This window comes from Balaenoptera physalus, assembly GCF_965194825.1.
Source record: "Balaenoptera physalus genome assembly, chromosome: 15".
Taxonomy (NCBI): domain Eukaryota; kingdom Metazoa; phylum Chordata; class Mammalia; order Artiodactyla; family Balaenopteridae; genus Balaenoptera; species Balaenoptera physalus.
This window is the reverse complement of record NC_138894.1, coordinates 11,432,841-11,451,226: the sequence shown is the minus strand read 5'-3', so window position 1 is coordinate 11,451,226 and position 18,386 is coordinate 11,432,841. Positions and strand designations below refer to the sequence as shown.

The following is an 18,386-nucleotide window of genomic DNA, read 5'->3' as shown; positions in this document are numbered from 1 at the left end:
TGTTTTATGTTTCGGTTTTCTGACCCTGAGGCATGCGGGATCTTAGCTCTCGACCAGGGATCGAACCCGCACCCCCTGCATTGGAAGGCGAAGTCTTAACCACTGGACCGCCAGGGAAGGCCCACATTCTGTGTCTTTTGGACAAGCATAAAGCTTTATGGAGAAAAAGCACTTACCTGAAACAGTATATTCTCGAAGTTTCCCTAACATTCCCAGCACTCTGAGGCTGGGCTTTTCTCAAGCTTACATTTTCTCGTAAAACAAGCAGTTAGCTCACCTGAGGAGGATGCAGAGGAGGAAGGAGAAGAGTTGCAGCTTCCTGCTCTTCCGCCCGCACAGTTTGGGCTCTAACTGGCTGATTATCATCATCCTCATCCTCCTGGGTGACTTTCATGCACCTCGGCTTCTGGAAATACAGGGCAGCCTTCAGAATTGGGAACGCTCCCTTTGGAGACTCAGGCGGGGTGGCCCCTTTCGGCTTCCGCATTCAGACTGTCCCCGGGGAGCCAGCGTCTTTGGTGTCGGCACCCTGTGTGCACGGTCCAGTTGCTGCTGTATACGGTGTCTGTTCTGGTCCGGATGCATCCACGTTTACGGCGTGGAGTCGCACAGACCCGGGGTGACTCCAGCTCCGCCGCTGCCTGGGGTGACTTGGGCAGGTGGACGTGGGTTCCGAGACTTACTCCTCAAAGGCACCTAGGAAGAGTCTCTCCTGGTGCCTGGCGTGTTGTGGGAACATAGATATCAGCTTCTGTCCTTGTGGTGGGCCAGTCACATGGGACTAAGGAAAACAGGAGGCCCCCTAGCAAGCTGTAACGCAAGTGTCCCTCCCCTCAGGGAAGTCCCACCTGGCCATCGTGCAGAAGGTGAACAACGAGGGCGAAGGTGACCCCTTCTACGAGGTGCTGGGCCTGGTCACCCTGGAGGACGTCATCGAGGAGATCATCAAGTCCGAGATCCTGGACGAGTCTGAAGACTACCGTGAGTCCTGGCCCTGGCGCTTTTCCGGCTCTGCTGTTCTTTCGAGCTTACAGAGACGTGTGTGTATCAGAGGATGGCGGGTCTCCGTGTTGTCAGAAGCGGGGCTGGATCTCGGGTCAGAGCCGTCACGTACCCAGGCCCTGTCTCCTTACTCCTGCGCGGGCCGGGATTGCCCCTTGCAGGAGGGAGGGCTCACACATGTGCCTGGACGCAGAGCCATGGGGGAGCATCCCATGGGTGGCTTTGCAGTCCCAGGGCTTGCCCGGGGCTCTGCCTTTAACGGGCTTTTTCCCAGTCTTTATCTCCCTTGGTCCGTTTGCTTTCTCTTGTTCTGTTGTATAGAAGTGTCTTCTCAAAGAAGCCTGTTCTTTACTGCTGAGAGGTTCTTCCCCAAACAGATGATCGTGGGGCCCGTGATTGTGTTTTAGAAGTGCCTGGCTCTTAGGATGGCAGCTGCGGTCTGCAGGGCAGACACAGAGCTCATGCTTGACGGCGGGCCTCACGTGGGCCCCCTGGGACACTGAGCTGCCTGCCCTGTGAGCTTGGAAGTGAATCTCTGCCCACGTGTCTGTCCCCCAAATGCAGCATTTTGGTTTGGCATCTCAGACTGCCGTAGGCACGGGGTCTGCAGGTTAGCGGCTGTTTGGCACCAGTAATCCTCGAACATGTGCTTTCTAGCGAGGGGCCTGTTGTTTTACATAAGCTGTCTGCTATCATATCGGCATTATCTCCTCCCAGCTCCGAGGAGGGAGCAGGCCTCTCTGCTACTTCTCGGGACATCGCTGGAATGCAAGCTGCCGCCCCTCTGACCGGGCACCAGATCACTGCCTGGGTGGAGTGGCTGCCAGGTGCCGTCAAGACAGCAGTGCCCTGATGCTGTCTCCCCCCAGGAGCCCCGAGGCCTTGGGGGGAGGGAGAGGCAACGTGCCCCTTGGTCCGGTCATGTTGATGGAGGGCTGCTGGAGCCTAAGCAGGCCCTCTTCTCCCCGCCCCAGGAGACACCGTGGTGAAGAAGAAGCCTGCGTCTCTGAGCGCCCCTCTCAGGCAGAAAGAGGAATTCTCTCTGTTCAAGGTGTCTGACGATGACTGTAAAGTGAAAATCTCACCTCAGCTGCTCTTGGCCACCCAGCGCTTCCTTTCCCGAGGTGAGGGCGAGGGTGGGCCTCGTCCCTGCTCACCGGCCAGTGGATCAGGAGACCATCCCCCCCATTCCCAGTGAGCAGGAGGGTGTCCAGGAGAAGTTCGGCGATTCTCTCTGCCGCCCTGTCAGCAGCTCGGGTCACCTGAAGGCGGCTCCTCTGTGGGTGGCGGGGAGCCGCGGCCGGGTGGGTGCTGTGGGAGGCTGGGGGAGCCGAGGCACGCAGCAGGAGGCGGGCGGTGACACGGGCTGCGCTGGGCCCGGTGGACATTGTCCCCGTACCTGTTTCCCCTGTGGGGCAGAGGTGGATGTATTCAGCCCGCTGCGAATCTCCGAGAAGGTCCTGCTGCACCTGCTGAAGCATCCCAGCGTCAACCAGGAAGTGAGGTTTGACGAGAGCGACCGCCTGGCCGCCCACCACTACCTGTACCAGCGCAGCCAGCCAGTGGACTATTTCATCCTCATCCTGCAGGTACCTGCGAGCCCGGCCTGGAGCCCGCCACTTGCTTAGGAAGTGGGGAGGGTCTGAGAAGAGGAAGGAACATCCAGAGGCACCCGCCCTGGATAAGTGGGGTCGGTGCTCTCTCCTTGTGCTCTTCGCTGGCAGGAAGGATAACCTGTCCACCTCTTTCTTTCCCTGTCCCTCTTTCCTCCCCCTCTTCCCCGACCTCCCAGGGCAGGGTTGAGGTGGAGATCGGGAAAGAGGGCTTGAAGTTCGAGAATGGGGCCTTCACCTACTACGGAGTGTCCGCCCTGACGGCGCCGTCCTCGGGTAAGCTGCAGCCGTCCCAGAGCTGGAGGCGGGGGGCGGCGGCTGGATGGGCGTTGCCGAGGCTCTCCGGTGCCCCGCGTCTGGCCTCCCGCAAGGCAGTCTGCCTTGGGACCTGCTGGCCCTTCTCATCTCCGGGCTGCATGGAGGGTGGGGCAGCATTCCTTCGGGGCTCATCTTCATTGCTTTCCCCAGGAGGACCGTGTTTGCCATCCTTTCCGGAGCCCCTGGCTGTATTCCCTCACCGGGGCGATGTGTGGGGTGGGTCTCCGAGGCCGCGTGCGGCTGGCCTGCTCCGTCACCCACTGTCCTCTCATAGTTCACCAGTCCCCGGTGTCCTCGCTCCAGTCCATCCACCACGACCCGCTGCCCGAGCCCGCCGAAGGCACCCGCTTGTCTGCATACTGTCCTGACTACACCGTGAGGGCGCTCTCTGACCTGCAGTTCATCAAGGTGACCGTCTGGGCTGCTCACTGGTGCTGGCTTTTAACCAGCTTTGTGTCCCTGAGGGCTAGACCAGCTGGTCACACATTTGAATGGATTAAGAATAAATCCTGATTGAGTCTATCTGAGACTTCCCAGAGCAAGACCTTGTACTTGCTGTGAAGGGTGGACGGCCTGGCCCCTCTGTCTGCTGGTGGCCTAAGCACCCAGCTTCCTTGGAGATCTTAACAACGCTTCCACCCTGCACCCCCCCCCCAACCCCCCAACCCTGGTTCGGGGGCTGGAGGGCAGGAGGGAGGGGTGTGGCCCCTCACCTCACCTTCTCCGTCCAGCTGCACGAGTTGCAATGCTTCCTGTGCCCCAGGTCACGCGGCTGCAGTACCTCAATGCACTCCTGGCCACCCGAGCCCAGGCCGTGCCGCAGTCCCCTGAGAACGCGGACCTCCAGGCCGTCCCAGGCAGCCAGACCCGGCTCCTTGATGACAAGATAGCCACAGCCACAGGTGAGCCCCGTGCGGCTGCATCCCACGGCGTCGACCCCAGGGCGACCGTGCCTTTTGCCGTCCTGGCTGCACACACACAGACCTGCTCTCTCTGCCCTCGCCCTGCCCTACATTCGTTCTTTCTCCCTTTGTCTCCCCGTCCTTTTCTCTCTCCCTTCTTGTGTTTTTAATAACTTCGTCAACGCTGAGCTGTAGGTCAGCTGACATTTTGAGTAGAGCATGTAAGTCAGCATTTTCTCTTCAGGGCCTCTAGCGTGGGTTGATTTAATTAGAGAATACAGTTGACCCTTGAACAACAGCAGGTTAGGGGCGCCAACCCTCTGCGCAGTCAAAAATCTGTGTATAACGTGTTTGGTCCTCTGTATTTGTGGTTCTACATCCGCAGATTCAACCAGCCACAGCCTGTGTAATGCTGTAGTATTTACTATTGAAAAATAATCTGCATATAAGTGGACCCACGCAGTTCAAACCTGAGTTGTTCAAGGGTCAACCGTAGTTGCTAAATGGGAGTACGGTCAAGTTCAGGCGCTGTATTGGGTCATTTGGGGTTAGGGTTAGGTCACCTAGAAAGTGAAGATTTGGGTCACCAGTGGGCCTGGCTCAGAAGGTAGGTGGCTGGTGGACACCATCCCCAAAACCCAGAAGAGCACCTCCTGAGGCGTTTGGTCCCATCCAGGCGTTCCACTGGGAGCAGGAAGAAACAGACTTTGCAGAGTGGGATGGGAAACCCCACCCTTAGAGTGTAAGGAGGGAAGATAAAAAAGGAGCCTGTGAAGGGTAGGCTTGGGTGGGAGTGGTAAAACACATCAGGGAACTTTCTTGTCCTTGTTATTCAAGAAGGTACTTTTATGCTGACCGAGCTCCTAAGTTGGAGTCTGAGGTCCTCCGGGGCTTGGCGGGGCTTGGGAGAGGCCGTGTTAGGAACTGCAGGGGCCTGACTGCCTGTGCTCCATCCCCCTTACCTGGCAGTGGGGACGCTGAGCTCTTACTGAACACTTCCCATGCCAAGCACTGTGCTAAGGGCTCTCCTTGTCCTGACTCAGCTAAGAAAACTTCCCTGAAGTTTTGAGAGGTGGTAGTTGTCATGCCCATTTTACAGGTGAAGAGTCGGAGGCCGGGAGAGACGGGCACTCTGGCTTGGAGACTGGGCGCGCCCTTGGTTACCGGACCCACGTTTGAGAAGGGAAACGTGTTTTTATAGTGGAAAGGTGCTTCCTGAGCTGCGTCGGTGGCTCCACTCCTGCGAGCTCCATCTCTGGTGCTGGTGAAGGACCCTGGGGGGTTGTGTTGGGTCCTGGATCCGGGCATGGTCGCAGTCATTTTAGAATGAACGGACCCTTCGTTCACCTCTTAGGGCGGAGCCCGCTCCTCTGTTTACCCACTGTGACGGTCTTTTATTTTGTGAGGCACCCCTCACACAGAGGAGGTTCGCACCATCACGTTAGACTCGGGTCTCGAAAGCCAGGACGTTTTTGTTTTTCAAAATGTGAGCCTTTTGGTTTTGGTTTTCTCACATGTGAGCCTTTTCTGGCTCCATCTGCTACTCAGACTGCACAGGTTGTGTATAAGGTACAAACTTACATCTAAGAATCCTGGTTTTTCCCTTCATTTCATCTTTTATCACATACCCAGAGGTTTTTTAATCCTTTTGTGGCTTCAGCGGCTCTTGAGGCAGTCCTCTGAGGGAATTGTTTTTAGTGGCTCGTGGGTCATTTCCTCTTTGTAACGGATTACCAGCCAGCCCCTGTTCTGTAGTCATGATGTTGGTGATTTTCCCCTAAGTGTGGCCTGACATTGGCCCTGGGCGGCCCTCAGGGTCTTGCACTTTATCTCTGTTAACCTGTTGCTTCGCTGCCCGGGGAGCTCAGTGTCGCTACGTGTGTTGGACGTGTCCCCGGGGCGCTGCTGAAACGGTGCAGGTCAGAGTCATCCTCTGGGTGACTCTGGCTCTAGCTTCCCCAGCAGAGAAGTGTCTGAAATGCTTGGAAAGCACGATGATTTTGAGCTGCCTTCAGCCGGGTCAGCAAACGGCATGAGGGCCAAATCTGCCTGTTCTCGTAACGTTTTACTGGAGGTGCCCATCTGCTGAGGGATTGTACTCGGCTGCCGGTGGAGTTGCGTCGTTGCCCCCAAGGCCTGCAAAGCCTAAGAAGACTGGCCCTTTACAGAAACACCTTCTGGAACCCTGGTCCGCTGCTTCACATTCGGAAAACTCCCTCCACATCGATCAATCCCAGAGCGGGATTCCCAGGGAGAGTCCGAGCTTGACACCGAGCCTCCTGGGCCCCTCTCGCCCCGGCGGCCTTGACTCTGCGGTGCTGCCCAAGCTGCCCGAGCGGAGTGGCTCTGCCGGAGCAGCTCCATAGCTGGTCTTCTCTCTCTCTCCCTCCCCCTCCCCCTCCCCCTCCCCCTCCCTCCCCCTCCCTCTCTCCCTCCCCTCCCCCTCCCCCTTCCTCTCCCTTTCCCTCTCCTCTCTCTAGCTTTCCCAGTAGGCCTTTCCCTCTTTGGCACATTTGGAAACTGCAGTTGATAATTGACTGTGGACTAGTGAGCATTTTTTGTTTTAAGACAACACGCAAGGTAAATATCTTGCCTTTTACTTTACCTTCTCTTTGCTTTCCTTTGCCAGCCTGTTAGCTGCTGGGGGGCACTGCAGACCTCTCCCCCCAGATGGGGGGCACTTCTCCATGGGGGTGAGTGGGTGCTTCCTGTCCCTTGTTGCTACTTCTCATCTCATTTTTCTGGAGGGCAGGAGGGACCATGAAATAAATGCCTGCTCAGCTTTGGAAACAAAAGCTCCCTTCCAGTGCCTGCTGTGTTGTCTGGGCAGCTGCCTCCTGCCTTGGCCTTAGGGCCTCGGCCTCCCACAGGCAGAAGCCCTGCCTCTCATTGATGGCATCCGTCCTGGCAGTGGTTTTCTCTCACGAGGCTGAGCATTTTCCTAACTAAATGCTCCCAGCTCTGCCTCGATGTCTCCCGAGGAGGCCTGAGGCTCCTCAGCGCCCCCCGCCCCTTCCTGTCCTAAAGAGGACTTAACACCTGGTGTCACAGGAGCCGCTCCCTGGACTGGCTCTGGGCTGATGCTCTCCCCTCTCCCCTCTAGGGTCCAGCCACAGCAGACCTGGCCTCCCGGCGGAGGAGAGCCCGGGGCGGAACCCGGGAGTTTAACCTCTTGGCTGGCAGCCCCGAGTGTGGGGAACGGACCGTCACGTGGGGAACTGGAGCGAGCCGAGGAGCGGCTTCCTGCCAGCCTGTCCCCACCCCCTGCAGGCCACGTTTTAGATGGCCCTCGTGGACGTGGCTCCTGGCTGCCCTCGGAGCCAGAGGCCGGTGCCAGGAGCCTCAGCAGGTCCTGCCCCCCTTTAGGAGATGGGGGTCCGCCGGGGCCAGCCCTCCAGGCCTGCTTCCGAACGGAATGAAAGGAGCAGTGCCATCTCCAGTCCCTGGGCCAGCCTCCCTGTGACAGTGCAGTGTATTTATACCTCTTCTGGCCAAGCCACGATGTGAGTGCACGATTACTGCCTTTCTGTGGCCCTGACCTGTACTCTCCTTGCTTTTAATTTGCCAGCCTTCTGCTGCTGGCAGCACTTTTTGAGCAAACCAGGAGCACCAGTGTGGGCTGGGGGTTCACATCCATGGCCTTGGCCACGGTGACCTTTTTGGCTTCCCTTACGATGCCATGCTTCAGATCACGCGCCCAGCCTGTCCCACGTGCCAAACCTGGAAGCAGGTCTATCGCACCAGCCCCGCTCCCTCCCGTGCGGGTGGCTTTCTCACGCTGGCCCCGACAGGGCTGAGGAACCTCTTCCTCCTGCCACTCCTCCGCCTGCCTGGCCCAGTCGCCGCTAACAGTATTGTCGTTTCCTGTGTTTTAAGAAGAGGTCACACGTGGGAGGAAGGGACCACTCTGCTGCACCTAATCCTTTGTCGTGGGGTTCCGGGGAGGGCAGCCCGCGGCCCCCGGGGGCGCCGTGCGGCTGTCAGGTGCGCGGAGGGCGGCGAGGGCTGGTTGTGAGCCAGGTAGACCCCTCTCCGTCCTTTGGAAAAAAGAACATGACATCGGAGTTTTTCTTAGATCTCTGAAACATTTCAAGCTCTTTGCTTTTTTCCTGTTCTAGCTCTGGGGTTTTAGAGAAGCGGGAACAAGAAGGCATTTGTCTCGCCTTCCGGTTCACCTAAACTCACCTTCCACAGCACTTCAGCTGCACAGAAACCAGGGCATCGTGGGGACCGAGGATGGGGAGGGAGGAGGATTTCTGGAACCTTTCCCAAAGGCATTTGGGTCCTTATCCAGGATCAGTGGGAATGAAGGCCAAAAACAGTGGCATGCTCACTGAGAGACTTTTCTCAAGGAATTCTCTCCAAGAGCAAACCCAGGTGGGAAGTAGATACTTTAAAATTCTCTCTCTCCAGAACAGTGGTTCTTAGCCTTGGCTGCACATTGGAAATCACTTGGCAAATTAAAAATACTGATACCTGGGGCCCACCCCCCAGGGATTTCTGATTGAATCAGTCCAGGCATCAGGATTTTATTCTTTAAAATTATTTTAGGTTCACAGATCATATACCCTTCACACCCGCTTCCCTGAATTTTATCTCACGTAACCTTGGTGTATTTATCGAAACTAAAAAATTAACATGGGTACAAAACTATTAACTAAATTACAGACTTTACTTGGATTTTTATCAAATTTTCCATCATGCCCCTTTTCTGTTGCAGGATCCAATCCAGGATACCAAGTTGCATTTAGAGCTATTGCTTTTTTTTTTTTCCCTAAGTAACTTTTTACTTTGAAATAATTAACAGATTCATAGGAAGTTGCAAAGATAGAGGTCCCATGTACCCTTCACCCAGTTTTCCTCAGTGATTACACCTTACATAGTTACAATGCAGTATCAAAACCAGGAATCTGACACTGGTGCCATGTGGGCATATAGTTCTATAGCATCTTATCATACGTAGATTTGTGTAACCACCACTGCAATCTAGATACAGAACTTCCTCCCTAGGATCTCCCTCCAACAGACCCTTTTAGAGCCACCCCCACCCCCTCTGGCCACTATCCCTAATTCCTGGCAACCACTAATCTGTCCATCATCTCTATAATTTTGTCATTTCAAGAATGTTGTATAAATGGGATCTTACAGTATGTAACCATTGGGACTGGCTTTTTTCACTCAGCATAATGTTCTGGGATCTCCTCCAGGCTGTTGCGCGTGTCAACGGCTCATTCCTTCTTGATTGCTGTGTGGTGTTCCGTCAAATACTCACTGCCCTGTCTAAGGATATCTGGGTGGTTTCCAGTTTTTGGCTATTCCAAATAAAGCTGCTATGAACATTCATTACAGGCTCTTGTGTAAACATTGGTTTTCTCTTCTCTTAGCTAAATGTCTAGGAGTGCAATTGCCAGGTTGTATGGTTACTGCATCTTTAAGTTTTAAAAGAAACTGCCAAACTCTTTCAGAGTGCCTGTACAACTTTACATTCCCACCAGCAATGTGTGAGTGTTTTTCCAAATCCTCTCCAGGATTTGGTATTGTCACTATTTTCTATTTTAGCCACTCTGGTAGGTGTGTAGTGCTATCTCATTGTGGGTTTTATTTGCATTTCCATAATGGCTAATGTATATTTTTTCATGTGCTTGTTTCACCTTGTGAAATGTCTGTTCATGTCTTTTGCCCATTTTCTAAATAGATTGTTTTTTTACTGCTGAGTTTTGAGAATTCTTTATATATTCTAAATACTAGGCTTTATTCGGTTTTTGGTTTGCAGATATTTTTTCCTAATCTGTAGCTTATTTTTTCATCCTCTTAACAGGATTTCTTGCAGGGCGAAAGTTTAAAATTTTGATGAATTACAACTTACTGATTTTTTTTTTTTATGGATTATGCTTTTGGTGTCATGTCTAAGAATTCTTTAGTCCTTGATTGTGAAGATTGTCTTTTCTTTTTCTAAAATTTTATAGTCTTAATTTGCATGTAAGTTCGTGATCCATTTTAAGTTTCTTTTTTTAAATTTTTTTTTGCCTATAGATGTCCAGTTCTTTCAGCACCATTTGTTGTAAAGCATATCTTTCCTCCATTGAATAACTTTTGCATCTTTTGGCATATTTGCTGTTTCTCTTTCTGGGTTGTCTATTCTGTTCCTTTGACCGATGCGTCTGTCTCTTCACTGGTACCACACTGTCTTATTGTAGCTATTTAATAGGTCCTGAAATCAAGTAGACTGATTTCTCCCACTTTGTTCTTTTCCAGAGTTGTTTTAGTTTTAAATTTTAAAATAACCTTGTCTAAATATACAAAAAAAAAATCTTGTTGGGATTTTGGTAGGAACTGCCTTAAACCTGTGTATCAATTTGGGTGGAACTGACATCTTTACTCAGTTGCATCTTTCAATCCATGTGTATGTGTCCATTTATTTAAATCTTTGGTGTCATTCATCAGCATTTTGTAGTTTTCAGCATATAGGTCCTTAGATGTTTTATTAGATTTACACCTAAGTGGGTTTTCTTTTTAGCAATTACAAATGGTACTGTGTGTTTAATTTTAGTATTCAGATTCAGAGTCATTGTTAGTATGTAGAAAAAAGGTTTTTGTGTTTATCTTGTATCCTGAGATCTTGCTGGAACTCCCTTATTCTAGGTGGGGTTTTTTTTTGTTTTTTTGGCTGCGCCACGTGGCATGCGGGATCTTAGTTCCCCGACCAGGGATCAACCCTGTGCTCCTCCCCTACCACAGTGGAAGTGCGGAGTCTTAACTTCTAGGCCGCTGGGAAAGTCCGTGTTTTTTTGGTTTTGTAGCTTCCTTAGGATCTCCTACATAGACAAGCGTGTCGTCTGTATGATAATGCTGATATCTGGTTCCAAACCTAGGGATTCTGATTTAATCCATCTGGACATCAGGAGTTTTAAAATCTTCCCTCTTGATTCTAATAGGCAGTCTAGGCTGAGAAGCCCTAGACCGCCCTGCCTACCTGCTCTGCCCCTGGGGACCTGTCTTGCTGTCAGGCCGGCATGGTTATCAGGCTTGAGTTTCTGAGGAACTGGCCCCTCTCAGCCCAGAAAAAACAACCAGGCCGTGACGGATAATCAACAAGTTTTAATGAACAAAAAATACTGATACGTATAAAAAGGTATTTTTGTCTGTCAGTCACTTAAGTGTCCCCATTTCCTAGATGGGAAGTGTCTTGTCCATGGACTTGAACGCCTGTTTCTCCCATGGCCCCAGCGTCTGGGTGCGCGGGGCTCTGTCAGGACAGGGCAGGAGCTGCCCATGTGAGGGGAAGGCGTGTGGCCCCCGTTGGGAGCTCTTGTCAGCTTTTTCACAGAATAGAAATTGCCTTGTCCTTGGCCTGAGAAGGCCACCAGTTAGACTAAAAATAACTGCTGCAAAACGGATATCAACCCAGGTTCCTTATGTGAGGGAGGCTAACCTTCATCTTGGAGCCCAACCCTCTGCCTGTGGTTCTCAGTTTAGGGCAGAGCTGTTCTCAGATTCACCTGGCATGTAAGGACCCTGCCTGCCAGCACTACAGCACAGGTCTGCACCAGTGCAGCGTGACTGGGAAAGGACAGTGAGAGGGGGAAGCTTTAGGGGAGCGTGTGGAGGTGGGGCCTCGGACCACCCCCAGTCGGTGGAGGAGGGAAAGGAGCAGGTGAGTTCAGAGCCCTCCACGTCCTGCCTCCGAGGGTTAGGGTGAAGCAGCACGGCCGCGGCTGCAGGGGCCAGGTGAGAGCACGCACTCCAGTACCAGGGCCGGGGTGACGTCAGCGCCGGAGGCAGAGTAGGGTTACAGGCCACCGCCCCAAAAGTTGAGTGGGCCGCAAGCAATCCCCAGCACGCAGGCGCGTCCCCCTACAAGGCGAGCCACCAGATAGATAGCCAACCAGAGGGCAGCGGGCAGGCCTGTCTGAAGCCTTCGACAGAGGGCACAGGGTTTCCCTAAAATAAACAAACATTAGCTCCAGCTCGTCGGCCTTGGAGCTTCTGAGGCAAGCAGGCTGGGGCTGGTCTTCTGTGCAGGGTGTGCTCAAAGCCATCCAGCAGCCCCCTCCAGACGGCCAGACCCACCAGGCACGGAGGCCCCTGGAGAAACCTGCGCCCGAGGGCATCTGCTGCTGGCCATGCACCGAGTCACCACCTGGTGGCTGGAGGGCCCTGGGGGAGGGCAGAGCCTAGCCGCCTCCTGGACCGGGGACCAGTGGGCACCGAGGAGCCCTGGCACCGGCCCCAGGGAGCTCGAGGCTGTTCCCGTGCTGCTCCGTCCTCGGTCCCCACGCTCCTCCGCAGCCCCTCGTCTGGACCCACTTTGTTTTCTGCACCCGCCTGCCACCCCCGGGTCCTCTGCGTCAGCCCCCAGCTCGCGCCCCGGCGGGGACCAGCTCAGCCTGGGACGGGAAGCCAGGGAGGCTGCTCTGCCACCTGCCAGGCGTGGAGCCGCCCCTGGTCTGACAGGGCTGCCTGGAGGCGCAGAATCAGCCCTGAGCGGAGAGTCGTGACCAAGGGAGGACCACGCGGGTGAGACACGTGAGTGGCACGGGGCGGAGGTGACGGGATGGAATGGTGGCTGCGAGTGGCCCCGAGGATCGGCTGTTGGCGGCACCGGGTACGGGGGGTGCCCCACGTGGGCCTGCAGTGCTTCCCGGATGCCCCACTGCCAGTCCTGGGTCAGCTACACTGGGGTCACTGAAGCCTGGGGACAAGGACGCCGGGTGAGTCCCCGCTCTCCTCCCCGGAGCTGCCCGCCCCGCTTGCTTGCTTGCACTCACTGCGTTCGCACGCCCAGCCCGGCCCCGTACAGCAGCAGCACCTCCATGGCTCTGTAGTGGCCGGGCTGCACCGCCTCGTGTAGAGCCGTGTCCCCTTCCTGTCGAGAAGGGGACGTTGTCCTCACCTCCGCTTCCCGGGGAGGGTCAGGTCAGCAGGTACTGTCGCTGAGCTCAGGCTGCCTTAGTCGTGGCTCCCGGGGGTGGAGCCGCCCCAGCCCGGGACAGCCAGACACCTACCTTGTCCTGTGCGTCAGCGCGGGCCCCGCAGGCGACGAGGCGGTCCAGGCAGTCGCAGTGCGCACGGCCACGTGCAGGGGCATGCTCCAGATCTACGGGAGCGGTGAGGGTCAGTGTCACTCCAAGCTGGCAAGGTCGTGTCCCGACCCCAGGAAGAGCATCGGGCCACCCCGCAGCTGTGCCCTCCCCTGGTCCCGGGCATTGACCTGGGCGCCCCGGTTAAGCAGCTGTTTGAGGATGTTGAGGTGCCCTCTGCGGCAGGCCCAGAACACAGGGGGCCCGTCCAGCTGCAAAACAAAAGCACCAGAGTAACCCTGACCTGCAGAGATGCCAGGCGGGGGGTCTGCCGTGCGGATGGCCCTTCCCTGGTTCTCACCAAGTCCTGAGCGTCCACGGTGGCACCCGCCTCCAGCAGCTTGTTCACGAGCTGGCTGTGACCCTTCGGACAGGCCCAGTGCCAGGCCGTGCGGTGGAGCTGGGGTGGTGCGGACGGGAGTTAGGTGCAGGGAGCACGGCCACCCCCGGAGGTCCCACCTGCGACCCTGTTCCCAGAGCTGGTGCCCTGAACAGAGCTGCTTACTCCCCCGTCGTGTGAAGGGCCTCTCCCTCCAGACTCAGGAGGCCTCATGGGACTCGTGCCCCATAAAACAGAAAAGCCCTGCAGTTTCCTAGGCTCTTGACTGGACCACGCTGAAGGCCGCACGCCTGCACCCACCCTCGCTACCTTGTCGTGGACATTGGGGTCCCCTCCGTCTGTCAGGTACTTGTCAGTCAGGGCCTCCTGGTTCTCAGCAGCTGCCTTCAGGAACGCCTCCAGGTCCACGGGCTCCAGCTGGGCCAGGGGCTGCGGCTGGATAAGTTCAAGGACGAGACCAACTCACTCCCCACACTAGGCCTCTGGGACACACCGCCTCACCAGTCTAGCCAAGTGGTTCCAAAGAGCTGGCGGAGGACCAGCGCACTGTTGGCTTATACAAATAATAGATTTAAACACTTGCCCCCAGGACTTCCCTGGTGGCGCAGTGGTTAAGAATCCGCCTGCCAATGCAGGGGACATGGGTTCGAGCCCTGGTCCGGGAAGATCCCCCATGCCGCAGAGCAACTAAGCCCATGCGCCACAACTACTGAGCCTGCACTCTAGAGCCCACGAGCCACAACTACTGAGCCCGCTCGCCTAGAGCCCGTGCTCCGCAACAAGAGAAGCCACCGCAATGAGAAGCCCACACACGGCAATGAAGAGTAGCCCCCGCTCGCCACAACTAAAGAAAGCCCACGCGCGGCAATGAAGACCTAACACAGCCAAAAATACATAAATTAATTAAAAAACAACAACAAAAAAACTTGCCCCCAGAAGATTCTGACTGAATAGGTACGGGGCAGGGTTACGGACTGACTTGTGTTCCGCCCCCCAGCCCAGGTTCATATTGTTGAAGTCCTAACCCCAGTACCTCAGAACGTGACCTTATTTGGAAACGGTCATTGTAGCTGTAATCGGTTAAGATGCCGTCATACTGGAGTAGGGTGGGCCCCGGTCCAATACGAGTGGTGTCCTTATTGAGAGGGGACAGACCTTTAGACACAGGCACGCAGGCAGGGAGAAGGCCACGTGAGCTCAGAGGCAGAGATCGGGGTGACAAGGCCACAAGCCAAGGAACACCACCAACCCCAGAAGCTGGGGAGAGGTGTGGACGGATCCACCCCCAGAGTCTCACAAGGAACCAACCCTGCCTGCCGACTCCTTGATCTTGGACTTCCAGCCTCTGAGACGACCATAAATAGCTGTTGTTTAAGCCCCCAGTTTGGGGTACTTGGTTCCGGCAGCAGCCGTGGAAAACAACGTCTGGGGCGTAGGGCCCCCAGGTGCGGGCTGTGCAGCCGCGGCGGCAGTGTCACTCCTCCCCAGGCCTCCCACAGGGTTGGGGTGGGGGGCGCTCCTGCTCAGGCACTCCAGCCCTGGTGTGGCACTCCCACGCACCAGCCTTCCCGCTCACCTTGACCTCAGGCTCGGGTGCCCTGGCGGGGACTCTGCGTTTCAGTCGCTTTTCTCTCCGTCTTTGAACCAACGTTTCCAGGTCAGCCAGGCTCTCCAAGTTAGCTCTGGGACTGCTGAATCTTTCAAGCTGGGGCAGAAACAGGACCATGCCAGCCACTGGCTGCTGGCCACGGCAACCCTGGGGCAGCTCTTGGTTGTTCTAACCCTTGTCTTCCCAGCTGCAGGAGAAGCGCCGCGCCCAGGCTGTCAGACCCCGAGCCCCGGGCTCACGGCGCCCCCGCTTTGCCTGCCCGTGCCCCCTGCCCCCCGCCACTCACTCTCCTCCTCTCCTCGTCCAGTTCCTGCCTCTCCCGGGCCTCGGCCTCCTGGGGCCCCAGCCTCCAGGATCAGACACTCCATGTCCACGTCCCAATTCTTTCCTTTCGACTCTCTCTCCACTTACCTATAGGAACAAAGATAAAGAACCAGAAAAATTAGGAGGTGCCCTTATAAAACACAACTGTGCCAGACGGGAGTCCTGCCAGGAGCTGACGTACAGAGATTAGTGATCTGGATGTGGATCTGAGAGCTGGCCTGACCCCTCTCAAAGCTCCATGGCAGACCGAGCCCCGGGCGGCTCCCTGACCCCCGTGCTTGTCGCTGGCTCTCACCACCTGCAGCATTGCCCGAGGCCCGGGGGCCGACTGCTGCTCACTCTGTCCTGTCAGCGGGAGCCTGGCGGCGGGGGCCTGACGCCGCATCTATTTATGCTGCTGGGCTGCGTCCAGGTGAGCTCAGGGCCTCCCTCGTGGGCTGTTGTCCTTACATTCCTACCCCATCACACCACACTGCCACCTGACTCCAAGCCCGGGGGACAGGGGAGATGCCTCCCGGATAAAATTCTGAATTCCTACGTTCAAATTTTGGCTCTTCGTGAAGCTATGTTTCTTCATAATAAGATGGGGTAACACTAGCACTTACCTCTTGGAGCTATAAGGATGAAATGACTTACCGGGGCTGTGCTTAGGGCAGACCCCACCAAACAATGGTCCATTCTTTTCTTCCTCCCCTGGCCCCCAGCCCCGTGATTCAGCGGCTGGGGAGCCCTGAGGAATAAGCACGTTGAGGGGAGAGAAAAGGCTGGAATGATACTGAGGGCAGAGCCTAGGGCTTCCAGCCACGTAGAACTACATTCCATTCCCTTCTAAAGCAAACTCAGGCAGCCTAACACTTCCTGGGCCCTGCAACCCGCCTCCCAGCAGCGGCTGTCCTGGGCTGCGGCCGGCAGGGCCCTGGCCCACAGTGGGGCTTGTGGGGCCAAGTGACGCCCCGGGCCTCGCTACCCTCCATGCCCCGTCCCTCACGACAGACATCCCGAAGTGTCACTGATGTGCCTGCTTCTCACACTGCCCAGGGAACTCGAGCACCCTTCTCCTTGTCCCCAGCCGAGGCAGCCAGACCCTCCAGACCATTTCCCCAGCAAAGACCATCAACACAGTTGAGCTCAACCGACACCCAGCCACACCTGTGTCTTCCGGGGTCACCTGCCACTTCCCGTTCCTCTTTGGCCATCACACGCAAGGATTTTCTCGTCTACCATCGCCAGACGCCGTTCTCACGGTGTGTCTCTCTTGCTCCTTAACCCTTCACCACCTCACATGAGAACTAGGCACACAGGCCAGAAAAGAACTACAGGTTTCTACTCCTAAAACCTCAGGCACCAGAAAGGAGCTGCCCAACCTACCTCCGCATTCTGCTGAGACGGTCTGGGGGTGCCCAGACCACTGTCTGGCCTCCGCTCCAGGTCCTCACCAACTGCTGGATGCTGACGAAGTCCACGGTCCCCCCTGCTCCTCACGCCCCCAGTGAGAGGAGCCGAGCAGCTCAGCCCTTTTATAAGAGGGCTGTCGGGGGCCGGGGGCGCAGGGCAGAGGCTCGGGCCCCCGCCAGACAACTCAGTGGCTCTGTAACACCCACCAAAATACCGGCGTGGGCACACAGCCCACTGCGGGCGGGAGAAAGAGTTGTTTTGAGCTGAGTCAGTTGCATCCTCAGACACCCCCCATCCTGCACCTGTGCCATCCCCCCCACACCTACTCAGAAGTGATTCAACCAATAAACACACATCCTGGGTGCTGGGCCACCAGCCCAGGTTCAGGGGGAAATAGCTCCCATTCTCCTAAGTGTAGATGCCCTCGAGAAAAAGAAGTGAGCCTCCATGTTGCTGTAGGTCTGGCTGCCTGAGACCCTGGGAGACCCAGCCCAACTGCCCCGGCAAAAGGAAGCCAGACTCCTAAAGAGGACCTCTAAAGGACAGGCACAAGAGGCCGACCTCTGCCTCAGGAAGCTTCCTGGCTGCTACAGGAGGAGATCAAGTGATTTCCCAACTCCCAGCCAGTTTCCAGGCCGCCCGGGCTGCTCCTGGTGGTGGTTTCCTTGCCCAGATACCCATCCTGCTCCCTCAGGTTTCCTTCCCCAGATACCCACACTGCTCCGTCACCACTGTGACGGTCAAGGTCAACAATTAAGCTAGGCCACCATCAGGAGCCAAGCCCAGCCCGTCATCAGCCCCTCATGCCTCTTGAAGAGCCTCCCACGGCCGACACGCAGGTCCCCCCCACCAGGGACCTGGTGGACCTGGGCACAGAGACACCTGTCGCCAGGAAGGTGAGGTTCAGATCCGCTCCAGGCCCAAGTACGAACGCTAACCATTAATCCAGTTGCAAAGCAATCCGTCTGCAGCTACCAAAGCCAAACTTCCTAATTCTCCCTAAGACACCAAGCACATCTTCCACCCAGCTGTGCCTTGAATTCTGCCTTGACCTTTGAAGGGAAATCTGATTGCTCGTGTCTCTCCGATTCTGGAGTCTTATTCACTAGCTATCAGATTTCCTAGTGAATAAGACTTGGAGCAACATGAGCAGAGATGACCAGGACAAGCCAGTGGGAGGGAGAACCATGGATCCAGGGCAGCCCGAGGCCCCACCCACAGCTGGCTTCTTGGTGACTGCTTCCCAGCTCTGAGACCCAGGGAGCCCAGAGCTTTGGAGAGAAACACCATCCTTATGCTCCAGGGTGTTTTTGTCAAAGCTGATTCTTGCCGGTGGTCCTGAGGAGGGAGACCGTTACCTGGAGGAGAGTGAGGGGGGAAACTGACAAGAACAAGCAGACTTCAGCTCTGGACTCCACTGCCGGCCACACACACAGACTCCTCTCCTCCAACGTCCGAGGGCGAGGGCACCGACAGGCTGCCTCAAGTTCTCAGCAGAAGACTTATCGGTATTCACATGAAACTAACTGGTATTGACTTAATACTGGTATAACTTATCAAAGAAAAAATTTACTTCTGGTAGAAAATCCAAACATAGCAAATCAAGCTCAGGACCCCCTTGGTTAAGCACTCTTGCCGTGGAGCCCGGGGAACCCATGGGTACAGTTTAACACACAGCCTCCCGAGGCTCCTCCTGTGTGTTGTGTGTACGCAGCTACATGCTTCTACATACTTTACGTAACCGCGACTCGGCACTCTTTCCACATTAGCATACGCTGCGCTCAAAGTGCCAGAACCGCACCG

The 18,386-nt window shown here is 55.8% G+C and overlaps 2 protein-coding genes across 7 annotated transcripts in view; one reads left to right on the top strand and one right to left on the bottom strand.

Moving 5' to 3' along the window:
• The window catches only part of CNNM3 (cyclin and CBS domain divalent metal cation transport mediator 3), a 45,823-nt gene that overhangs the window by 17,042 nt on the left and 10,395 nt on the right, over positions 1 to 18,386 (top strand). The window contains exons 2-9 of one of the 6 annotated variants that reach the window (XR_014254195.1): positions 838 to 981; positions 1,977 to 2,126; positions 2,422 to 2,591; positions 2,795 to 2,891; positions 3,208 to 3,341; positions 3,697 to 3,835; positions 6,316 to 6,415; positions 6,939 to 9,178. Coding sequence is in view for 5 of the 6 variants with exons in the window: in XM_082427324.1 (XP_082283450.1) it covers positions 838 to 981; positions 1,977 to 2,126; positions 2,422 to 2,591; positions 2,795 to 2,891; positions 3,208 to 3,341; positions 3,697 to 3,835; positions 6,004 to 6,143 (974 nt within the window). In the remaining variant the exon portion in view is untranslated. The other 5 variants (XM_082427328.1, XM_082427326.1, XM_082427324.1 and 2 more) reach the window with 5 other exon arrangements.
• Positions 10,914 to 18,075, bottom strand: ANKRD23 (ankyrin repeat domain 23). Its single transcript, XM_082426199.1, is given in 12 exon segments — positions 10,914 to 12,506; positions 12,510 to 12,527; positions 12,604 to 12,611; positions 12,614 to 12,701; positions 12,841 to 12,902; positions 12,905 to 12,932; positions 13,023 to 13,127; positions 13,217 to 13,315; positions 13,565 to 13,690; positions 14,832 to 15,030; positions 15,151 to 15,275; positions 15,370 to 18,075. Coding segments are annotated over 12 exon segments (1,704 nt in total). The 5' UTR covers positions 15,574 to 18,075; the 3' UTR covers positions 10,914 to 11,864.